This window comes from Periplaneta americana, chromosome 5 (assembly GCF_040183065.1).
Source record: "Periplaneta americana isolate PAMFEO1 chromosome 5, P.americana_PAMFEO1_priV1, whole genome shotgun sequence".
In the NCBI taxonomy this organism is placed as follows: Eukaryota; Metazoa; Arthropoda; class Insecta; order Blattodea; family Blattidae; genus Periplaneta; species Periplaneta americana.
This window is the reverse complement of record NC_091121.1, coordinates 59031890-59044349: the sequence shown is the minus strand read 5'-3', so window position 1 is coordinate 59044349 and position 12460 is coordinate 59031890. Positions and strand designations below refer to the sequence as shown.

At 39.6% G+C, this 12460-nt stretch overlaps 1 protein-coding gene across 1 annotated transcript in view; it reads right to left on the bottom strand.

The window, feature by feature from the left end:
• LOC138699681 (integrin alpha-PS4-like) overlaps window positions 1-6202 on the bottom strand; it is a 43003-nt gene extending 36801 nt beyond the window's left edge. Inside the window, exon 1 of the mRNA XM_069825738.1 lies at window positions 6002-6202. Within this exon, the coding sequence (XP_069681839.1) occupies window positions 6002-6159 (158 nt within the window). The 5' untranslated portion in view covers window positions 6160-6202. The remainder of the gene's footprint in view (window positions 1-6001) is intronic.
• Window positions 6203-12460: the final 6258 nt, after the last annotated feature.

Here is a 12460-nt window from a genome sequence, read left to right as displayed (position 1 = left end):
GAACATAATATTGTTTTCATTTTTGTTTTACGGTAAATCAATATTATGGCCGTGTTGGTATTTCAATGCACAGTTGGGCAAACTTTGAAATAATAATTCTCACATTTTACAGGCGTGTTGAGTTGAATGGGAATTTTCTGCTCTCGCAATTTTTCTATATTTACAGGAGAAAACAAGGATGTTGAGATAACAACGCTTAGGTATTCCCAGAGCTCGACCTTTCTGCATATTTTTCCTTATTACTTCTTTATTCATTCTTCAATGTAGTATTTCACAAGCAGCGGTGACCTCTGTGTCGCGCGCATCGCAGACTTGACTGCTGTGCCTAGCTGCTTTCTGGATGCTGTTAACCTTGAATAGCTGTTTGTAGCGACTGTAAAAATGTTACCTTTTAGTTAGTAACGTACAACTGAGATTGATACGGGTTCTGCCGCGTCTGTGGCTAGTATATTGATCTTCATCCAGGAGGCCCGGATTCGGTCCTCGGCCAGGTGTTGGTGAAATTTATGTGGACAAAGCAAACGTTACAGAGGGTTTTCTTCGCGGTATACGTGTTTTCTTCTGTCATTCCACCTACACTCTTCACATTCCCCTTCTTATCGTCTTTCATATGCACTTGATCAGACCTGCAGAACTCGCAAGTAGGGGAACTATGACGTCAACCTCACTCCACTTCTATTGGGGATGATCGACTTCCGCCCCGAGAATGAATGTTGATGCAGCCGAGCGTAACTAGAACGCCGCGACCGCACAGGTAGAAAAGGTGGGTGGGGTAACAGAGGGGAGGAAAGCAGTCGCTCTCAAGAGCTACAGTTCTGCAGGCCTGCACTAGATAAAAACAGACTGGTACGGTTCCGATGATATAGGAAGGCTTGGGGATCACGGCCCTGGGGCTTATCAGATAGTCGTCTGACGCTGGGAACTACCAGGGTTGAGGCAAGATAGCCCACATGTCAGCATCGAATTTACGAATGTCGGAGTTGGACAATCATCGCGTATACAGAATGGAAATAAAATAACTGCAGATTTGAACAACTTATTATTCGGATAGAGTACAACAGAAAAATTCTAAATACCATATTAGTCCCAAATGAATACTTTTCTCAGAAATAAATAATAATTTTCTCCTAAATGTTAACACTGTTTTACTAAATAAGTAATATTTGCACGTTTTCTATTTTTATTCTTATCATTAGAGAAACTGACAAGGAATAATTTATCCCTTTGCAGTTTTTAAATAAAACATACGATTTTCTTGAAAATTACATACAAAAGATTAATACACATAGTTATTTCCTGTCATTAAGACATCTGGCAACCCTACTAAGCGACTAAGGGAGCTTCTATTCTGACCGAGTGCGTGTGTATTCGATAGTAATCCGACGATACACTATTGTCAACGCCTAATTTTCTAATTAACTGTGTACTTCATCACAAAACAATCATTCTGCAGTTACATAACTTCCACCTTGTACAGGGTACACAAATGGCCAAAGAAAGCCTAACCTCAAGTATCCTTTCAGACAGGGGCGGACGCAGGATTTTTTTTCGGGGAGGGATTTGAGGAGATAGTAAAAATGGAGTAATGAGAAATAAGTTTATATACTCACAATTTGTTTCCGAGTCACAAACATTTACAAGTTGGCCTGAGTAGCGTAGTCGGTATAGCCTTCTGTGCTCGAAGTTGCGGGTTCTACCCCAACCCAGCTCGATGGCATTTAAGTGTGCTTAAATGCGACAGGCCTCATATCAGTCGATTTACTGCCATGTAAAAGAAGTCCTGAGGGAAAAAATTCCGGCACACCGGCGATGCTGATATAACCTCGGTAATTGCGAGCGTTGTTAAATAAACCATATTTTTTTATTTTAACATTTACAATGACTGCAATACAAAAACAATGACAGAATGACATTTACAGAAGAGGCGACGAGGCTTCTTAGACATTTCATCCAGTACTTCATGAGCTTTTACTTCTACATTTTTATGTATATATATATATATATATATATATATATATATATATATATATATATATATATATATATCAAGGCTAGTCCATTTAATCTGTCTGCTCCCATGTGCTCCTCAAGTAAGTCTTCAAATACCGCAATGTTGAGAACGACCGTTCTGGTGTTGCTGTAGTTACAGGGAATGTGCAGAAAAGTTTCAGCGCCTTGCGAGTGCAGGGAAAAATAATTTCATTGCACCTGTTCAAAGATGATATAAAATCAGTAGGTATTAGGTGAAGATTTTTCTGATCAAGGAAATTTCTTCTCCACATCTTCAATTCATTGAAGAAATACTATGGTGATGCATCAACATCATTGGGCCACTGATTTACTACAGTCTCAACAGCAGTTTCTAAATCTTCATCTGATGCTCGCACTGTGTTTTTAGGCAGAAAAGTTTGTATGGACTTTAGGATTCCCTTATGATTTAAAAACCTGTCCTTGAGCTGACTAATGAAATAGTCTAAGAAGAGAAGGAAAATTAAAAGCCTAAAATACTCTTCATGCCTCTCTGTCTTGAAGTAAGAACACTGTGTTTCTCTTCCTACAGTTCTCGGAATTTAACATTTTAGCAAAGAGAATTTACGTAGAAAACTCTCTAATTCCTATGTACATTCACGAATTAAAATTAATATTATTTTTGTTTCTTGTTTCGTAGTTTTCTCAAAATTTCGGGAGGGGATGTATCCCCTTAATCCCCCCCTTGCATCCGCCCCTGCTTTCAGAGTCCGGTAGTAGGAACTTTTCATTTATAAATTTTATCCGAATTTCTTTTGTAGGTTGACATTCCAGAACAATATGAATGTCATCTTCTCTGAGTTCACATACTGGGCAAATACCTTGAGCTAGATTACCTCTATTATTCCTTAATCTTAAAATCCCCAATCTGAACCAGGCCAGTCCAAATCTTCCTTTCATTGTCATATTATCTACTTATGTACTTCGTCCCCATATTTTTTTTATATTCATTATAGAATATTAGGAAGCCATTTCATTGATAGTACTAAAATCAGTTTTTCTAGTAATATTTTTAAGTCTTGATTTAATTAAATTTAGGATTGCTGCGCTATTGCTAGTAGTCAAGTTATCCCATATCCATCCTAATTCGACATTAAAAATGTTATTTTTAATTTTCACGATCGCTTTATTTGTCGTATTTGGATTTGATTCAATAAATAATGTTTCATAAACGTATTTTGGTCAAACCAGAGATTGGACTTCATGACTTAGGAATATGAGATCGTCGACTGATTTTCACCGGCATGAATAACAAGCTCATCATCGTCTCTTTACTCACTGTTACCGCCTCCGCGTCAGTTGCATTGGTCACTCTACCGATTGCAAGACGCACCACGGCTGACATGAGTCAGCCGGCATTCCCCACTGACGTGGGCCCGGGTCAATTGAGACCAGGCTACTCTACTGCCCTGGTCATCTGACAGCCACAGCTGGACCACTGCCCACAGTGTCCTAACTACCCTACACAGCCCACCATCATACAGCTAGTGCGCGTTTGTTTACCATTATCGTGCAACAGCGTACGTACTACACTGTGCGTGATCAGAAACTGGACTTCGTTCTCAAGTAAATTAGATACTACGAAGCAAAAAGAACCTATGAAAAAGTCTGTCTAATGAGACCGACTCGGAAGAAATATCGCAAATAAAGTAAAATTTTAACCTCATCTTACGACGTTTCTCACTTTTTGACTAACAATACACAATATTATTTGTCATCATCCTGAGGTACACTGTGTAAGTAAAAAAAGGATGTTTATGCTAAATTGCTCATTATTTAATTTTAAATGTTATTTACTCAAATTAAATACTTGGTTTCCTTAGCTTTTCCACTCTAATAACGGAAAATTTGTGCTTCGCATGAGTAGCTTTCAGTACAATTATATTATAAACGGTATCCGCCCTCTCACATCTTGATTTTACCCTTTTTTTTTCTGGATAAAATATTCTCAAAGAAACCTAGAAATGTTGTCACTCCGGATTTAAACCTGGTCTCAGCATTAGTGATTCCAATATTTCCGTGAGGCTATAGCTAAACGAACAGACTCCTTTGTGAAAACTAACTACAAAAATCAATTCAATCAATACTGTACTTAAAATCAATTAGCATGTTGTGTTGTAGACTTCTGACCATTCTCACAATGTAAATTACGTCCAGCCGGCAGCGCGGTAGATGTGATGGTGAGAGAGCATCTCAGGTCCGGGCGTCAATGTCTCCGGATTAGAGAGAACGCAAGAGTTCAGACAAAATAATATCACAGCTGTAATAAAGTCGCGATATGAGCATTGCAGTTAAAGCGACTATAAATAAAATACAATAATACAAACAGCATTAAGGTAAGTAGTAATTATGAAATTCTAATCAAGTAGGCCTAATTTATTTATTTATTCGTTTTCGTTTAACCGCCCTATTGTAGGACTTCCTTCGCGATGCCTGTAAGGGGAGGGAATGGTTTTCTCTGTAGGCTACCACACGATAGACACCGACACATAATGTGGATCTACTCTATCCTGGGGTCAGCATAACGCAGGGGCCTCCACAGAGACACAAACAGGACAGAAAATTAATAAAGGACACTTATTCATGCCCAAGGCGGGATTGGAATCCACGAACCTTCGGAGCGTGCCTTAGGTCTCAATAATTTATAAAAACGTTAATATGCCAGAGAAACTCAGAATACCTCTGAACATATCTTAATCTATATATAATGTATTAGACCTATTGCAATATAACTTTACGTTTTTGAATGTTAAACAACCAGTCATAGGGTAAATAAGGGTCTGTTGGACAGTTGGGCTTGTTGGACACTTTGTACTTCAACGTGTTACCTCGCCACTTCAGGGCACCACATTCTGCTAGAAGTCAATGACGGAAGTACCCACGAGTGGGGCTAGTTCCGTCATTGACATTCTAGCAGAATGTGGTGCCCTCAATTACCGAGGTAACACGTTGAAGTACAAAGTGTCCAACAAGCCCTACATATTTGTACAATATATTATGTAAAAGGCAATTTTCCAGAACACATATGTAAGACATGAGGTCCAGGTAGTGAAATAGAGGTAACAGGTGAATATTTATAAAAGTAATTATTATTCTAGTCGGTTAACGACACTGTACCAACTGCTAGGTTATCTAGTGTCGATGAAATTAATGACAGCGAGGTGAGATATTCGTCTTATGGTTGGGGAAAACCCAGGAAAAACTCACTCATATAATCAACCAAAGCGCAATTCAAACCCACGTCAGAGCGCAACTTCGGTGTACGAATCCCGCTCGTTACTCCAAACAACGCCACTGGCTTCATTGTAATATATTAAACAATTATCTCATATTTTTCTATAGGTTAAAGGTTGGTAATACTATGATACAAGTAATAATGTGATAGTTCTTTTTGAGAATTTATTACAATTTTACTGAGCGAGAGAAGGGCCGGTTTTGTGCAGCAGCTTGTCCACGAACATACCCTTAATAAGCTGACGCAAAAAACCGATCTTCCTCTCGCTCAGTAAAATTGTAATAAATTCTCAAAAAGAACTATCACAATATTACTCGTATCACAGTATTACCAACCTTTACCCTACTGTTCGTAACCTCCCTGTATAGGAAACGGCGAATTTAAATGGCCCGGGGTAAGAAGAATTCGTTCTGACTGTAAGAGAGTATACTACTAGGGAAATGTGATCTTTATACACGTCTAGCTATACGCTTCTAACCTGTGTTGGATATTATGACGAACGTGCGTAACAATACACGCCCGGTCGTAGTTAGGAAGTTAGTAGGCGTCTTCTAACAAAACAGATTCGAGTTTTATCAGCGGTAGACAGTAAGATGGACAAAGCGGTGTGGGATGGTTGACTTACTTCCCTTATCATCCTCACAGCACCACTGCTCCACTTTTGTCACATACAATCCCATTGTCTTTGAACAGCCTCCGTGTTTTTGAAGGGTTTGCCTTTCGCTTCCTTGGACTCACCATTGTTTGAAGCCCTGGCGCCTGAGGGCGACACTAAAACCGAAGTAACTGCCATCTTGTCCCTCGGGATCCTGGAACACGGGGGCGTGCCTCCAGTCGAGGTTGAAGCCGGACGCCAGAGCCAGCCAGCTCACCAGCAGCAGCTGCAGCACACACATCCTCACCGCAGCGAACACACAAACGTACTGACACCGCGAGCCGAGCCTGCGTCACCGGACACGGTGACTAACGTAACATGCATGACGCAGCGGAGACGTGCCGGGCACCCTTCGAGAGGGAAGTAACGCCGGGGATCCCTGACATAGATATAGTATACTATACTCCAGGACCAAGGAGACTATACACAAAAAAGGCAAAAACATATGTGCCCAAATAAAAAAAAGTTGCAATTTGTTACGAATTGTATAATATGTAGTCTAAAGAATTTAATACAAAAGGAAGTCATATTTCTTTCGCATTATTTTTTACAAAACAAGTAACTCAAAGAATTTGTGTGACAAACTACATTTCCTTTAACGGCCTTTAAAAAAGTAATGTTTTTCTAACGTCATCTGTCACGCAAGCGGTCCGGGTTCGAGTCCCGGTCAGACCTGGGATTTTTCTTGAAAAATCCATAGTGACACTTGTGGCTAACAAGGTTGCAGTTAGGATTTTTTCTGGTTCCTCCCGTTTCCCCATATTAGGCATCTACATCATTCCGTCAACATTTTTCCATTTAAGCATAATTTCATAGCATTCCCCGAACGCCGGCTGGTGACGCACGGAAGAGGCTGGCCTACGGAGGAGTACAGTTGCCTGCTCGAAACCTGGGTACGCAGCGAACCTTAGTATAGTCAGCCGGCGTGGGTTTGGGAATGCGCCTAGCTTGAGCATTGGAATGGAATAGAATTTTCGGGAGGGGGCACTATGACCCAGCACTGCGACCTTGATCTATTGCGCTAACTCTAAAGCTAGGCGCATTCCAAACTTACACCGGCTGACTACACTAAGGTTCGATGCGTACCCAGGTTTCGAGAAGGTAACCCTCCTCGTCCCTAGGCCAGCTCTCTCCATGCGTCGCCAGCCGGCGTTCGGGGAATGCTATGGAATGATGACGAAATGGAGAAATGTTGACGGAATGATGTAGATGCCTAATATGGGGAAACGGGAGAACCCCGAGAAGAACCCCAACTGTGGCCTTGTCCGCCACAAGTGTCACTACAGATTTTTAAATGAAAAATCCCAGGCCTGAAGAGGACTCGAATCCGGAGTGCCTGCGTGACAGGCTGAAGGTTTGACCACTCAGCCACTGCAGGGGTAAGATATAAGCTAGACTGTAACAAACCTGTTTTGTGTCTGTGAAACGAACACTAATCGACGGCAGAAGACGTCCGTACTGATGTGGATAGTTTGACTGTAGTTGCACAACATATTTCACTCTTTGACATGTTCCATATTCTAGCTAATCGGATGAAATTCATAAATGGAAAGTTCCTACAAATGAATACAGAAGCAGCTATAAGAAAACTCATGAATAATAATAATAATAATAATAATAATAATAATAATAATAATAATAATAATAATAATAATAACAACATAAAATTACAAAGTCAAATAGGTCTATATCTTTTTTGTCAAAAAAATTAAAATGGAAAGAATAAATGAAATAGCTAGAATTGAATGAATTGTAACAACATATTAAAATGAGTTGAGTCTTGCACAAAACTAGTCGCAAGTGCAAGATAAAATATATTATATTAAATAGTTAAGTTTAGAAATTATATTAAAAATTGTATATAAATATGTAAATTATAAAGTATGTAATGTAAGTCTTCAATGATTATATGTATGTACATTTTTTCTCTTTTTTTTTTTGTCTGTGAACTATAATAAATATATCATATCATATTCTAGCTGAGAAGCGATGTACGAATACCGTGGAAAGTAGATAAATGCAATACAATGCCCAGCATTATGTCTGTCACTGTCATTATTATTCTTCAACACAGATCACCCAAGGCAACACGTGCATGTTTCTTCAAACCGCTCACGTGCCGTATTTACAGATGACTTCTCCACCCACTTTCATACACACGAAACAACGTAGGCTTGGCTTTGCTTTTCGAGGACCGTACCCGGGACGAATCCTTGCACTAGCTTCCTTTGATCCTTATGTGCAATGATTGTCCAAGTCCGACAGGTGACTCGGGTGACATTCTGGAATCCTGACAGATGGGTTGTCTACCTCAGCCCTGATAGAGCCAGAGACAATACTCGGAGTCAGTGGCGGCCCCTGCATATTTCTTAAGAGCAGGAAAGTTTTTAACAGCGCAAAATGACACCTTGAGAGAAACATGCTACAAATTAGCCTACATGCATACATGTAAGACCAGGTAGTGTTAGGGTTGGCCTTCCCTTTTGTATGGCAATAATCTGTTTTGTAAACTGAGTTTCCTAAATTGCCCAAAATATAATATATTTTCACTTCCATTCATTGTTGAATAATTGCACAAATTAACAATTACAAGGAAATTCACAACCTCGCAGCATTTTTCACGCACACTACAGCATCACACGCGTTGGAAGAGACCAGCTACTGAAACGTAACCGAAACTGTTTTACGGAAATGGGAATGAGAAATAATCTCTTAGGAAAGCGAGAACACTGCACTCACCCACGTGGTCTGTGTTGCCACATGTATATTTTTAAGTTCAGTATCACATGTTTTTGAAGAATGTCAGTTCTTGTAAGTCATACTACCATTATTGTTCAAAGCTGCCGGTGGCCGAATAATTTTTTATGTCACAAATAATGTAGTTTGCAGTACTTTCAATTTCAAACATATGTATTTGTACAAAACTGACAACTTGACTGTTGTCCTGTCTAGCAGACAATGAATGGAAGTGAACTTCAGAGGCCAAAAGGATCTGCGATACTAACTTAGAACTACTTACTCTTTATCCTCGAAAGTTTCAAACCATGAATAGTAGCTTATATAAAGTGCAATGAATAATATATTTTGATTTATAATTTTAAAAAAAGTTTATATGGTGTCTTTCATAGCTTTGCGTTAAAACTGTTTTTATTGTGTCTCCTTCTAGATGTGTTACAGTCTGGTTGAATGCAGCATCGTTAGATGGCAGCGGTAGCGAGCTTGCTGCAAGGCCAGTCGGTTTCTATTTCCCGCCCATGCGCTATTCAGAGGAGGATCTCCTCCCTATCCGTTCATTTACTTACTTTAAAACTCTGCTTCTTTCTCTGGCCGCTAGCGCGCTGTTGTCTATGTATGTTAACTGCAGTAAAGGAGGAATGGATTGACTTTCCTCCACACAAACAATCTCGCATCGAATCTACCTCGAATTTCAAGACATATATTTCATTTGGTATTTACTTCCAAAAGAAGAAAAATGTGAGGAGGACGTTCCTCCCTTCCCTCCCCCGAGGAACCGCCACTGCTCGGAGTACCTAATAAGCCTCAGTCCTCGAAGCAACAAATCCTTTCTCTATCAACAGCGGAAACCAAGACTTCACACCGATCTATTTTTAACTGCTATATGAAATGAGGGGAAGGTGGAAAATGTTGATGGAATGATAAGGAGAAACAGGAGTATCCCGATAAAACTCTTCTACTTTATTTACCACAAATTCCATCACGACCTGGCCGGAAATGAAACCCAAGTCGTCTAGATGGAAGACCAGCGCGACAGCGCTTGAGCCACAGACGCGGCAAGAAACAACGTTATTTGAGATTTACTTAGCCAGTCTTCGTATTTTCAAGGCTAATGGATTCATTCTTTACAGTCTTTCCCCACTCTGGTAGAATATTCCTTCACACTACCTGGCTGCTACAGGCATGGCTAATGAACGATCTCCAAACGACCAGGCGTTGGCCTCTAATCAAATTCAATACAATAGGTATATTATGGGCTTCAGAGTTCTGAACAAACAGTTTTTCTAGCAAAACTAATTGAAATTGTATTATTATTTCAACCAATAGATTTACAATACATCCCTTTTCTAGACATAAGCTTCCCTCCTCCACCCGGTCGTCTTCGATAGTTAAAATGTTATGTTTTATTTAACGACGCTCGCAACTGCAGAGGTTATATCAGCGTCGCCGGATTGCCGGAATTTTGTTCTGCAGGAGTTCTTTTACATGCCAGTAAATCTACTGACACGAGCCTGTCGCATTTAAGCATCGGCCTGGCCCGGGATCGAACCCGCAACCTTGGGCATAGAAGCCCAACCCAACTCGCCAACCAAATCGACTCGATAGTCTTGTAACTATCGTGTCTTCCTCTGAATCCAAGTATTTCTTTTTCTTTGCCATTTTTGACCTCCTTTCCTACTTACTTAACTTACAATCCAATGCGGTGTAGGAGAGGGTATATAGCTATGGACCAACACTTGTCAGGCACACATTGCGGACCTCCCTAATCATCTCTTCACCCTGGTACAGGACCGCCGTTGAAATATCACAGGACAGTACATGGCAGGGGACAAACATCCGGCCCCATTAACGGAAAATAAAGCTCTCAAAGTGAGAGTCCAAGTTTCACAACTATACAGAACAACCGGTAATATAACTGTTTTACAAATTCTAACTTTCAGTTTTTTTGAAAGCAAAAGCTTCTCAACGGAATAATAACAGGCATTTTCCATACTTTTTTATGTTTAATTTATAAAAGGAACAAAATGACATAAAAGTGAACAACTTACATTCGGCAATACAAGTAGTAGGTAGATAACAATCTTTAGTACGCTGATGCACACCTGGCTGAGAATTATGTAGTTTAAGATATGAGAAAGTTGCTTATCGTAGCTTCCTTAGAAAGGGAAACAAGATTACACCTTCTGGTTCTTGAACTTCTTACACATAAAATTATCTCTGCCAGGCAACATTATTGGCCAGCTGCCCCTCGCCCGATTCAGTTTCCTGTTTGCAGATGTCTTCGCGAAGGGCTTCTTGTGATACCGAAGGTGGCTCTGACAAGGCAGGACACAAAATTAAGTGTTTAAAGAACCTAAAGGAACCTTCACTATAAATGATAATGACGAGTTAACAACACAGTTTTCCTAAGAGCAGCTTATTTTTATAGTAGCCTATGTACGTGATATTTTGTTTGCATTATTTGCAGCCTCAAATTTTCACCCAGTACACAGCTTGAACAATATGGCGACAACTATACTACTGATCGGCACACGATTCATTTTTCATTTGCGCACATCCTAGAGGTAAATTAAAATTAAACTAGACGAAGATTAATTTTGAGTAAAACTGTTTAACAGATTACAAAAATAAAATTGTCGGTTTATGCAAAACGATCGGAAAAGATATAAATAATTGCTAAAAAAAAATGAGTGAGGTAAATTCAGCAATAACTAAAATATAATAAAATTAGTAAATTCAAGTGTGAATGGTCTGAAACAAGCAGCACTTACAATGTTTGTATGGAAGGAGACAGAAGGGTAAGCACGGGTTAAATCTGAGTGGGCACTGAAAGCCGTCTGTTGGCGCCTCTCCTATTGCATTCATACCTTCAGAGATTCACAGACAGGAATGACTCGAGCCTCAGAGTCCTGTTTTCAAGCGTAGGAAGAGACTGGCAAACCTGTCTGCCGCTAGCAGCTTCGATTCCCAAACGCCGGAAGAACAGAGCAGAGCATTTTGAGGCAACTTATGAAGTACTAGCGAAGAATAGCTACTCGACTTAAATTCCAGGAAAAGTGAGTGGTCAGATTTTCTCGGAATACTCCTATTTTCTTTCTAATCATTTCACATTTTTTCCACAAGCGACAATCATCCGCTGCATAAAGTAACTACTGTAAACAACTGAGCCGTTGAGTTTCTCAGAAGAACTCTTTGCTAGTTTTCTCTGCACAATGTTGTCCAATTAAAGATGATGAATAATATATGTAAACGTTGCGGAAAAATACTTGTAGAGTTTTATTCTTTCATGTGCTAAATAGAAAACATACTAAAGATACAATGCAGATTCCTTATTAGTTCTACAGGAAGTGCTTAACAAATAACGAACATAAAACTAAGGCGCTGGTCGATTACGCAGGCAGATGGCACGGTTGCAGGGGTATGTAAACATAATTGTTGTTGTTGTTTAGTCAACTGTCCGAAGACTGGTCTGAACCTCACGAATAATACCAAGAAGGCACCACTTATGAGGCTACTAAGCCAGGAGATAATGGGGTAGGATGGCCAGTTCCTTTCACCCTCTATTGCATACATTGCCGACTAGCTACATATTACACTAGTCAGACTTCAGAATAAATATAATATAGACCTTTAATATTATAATGGCACATCTTATTTGTCGACAGTCGAAATTACTATATTTGTTCTTTTAAGAAAATAAGAAATTAAAAGTATGTATTTCAAAGGAGTAGAAATTTTACGGTTCTTTTTATAGGCTATACTTACCAGTAAATTTGAAGACCTCACAATAGGAGCCATATTTTATT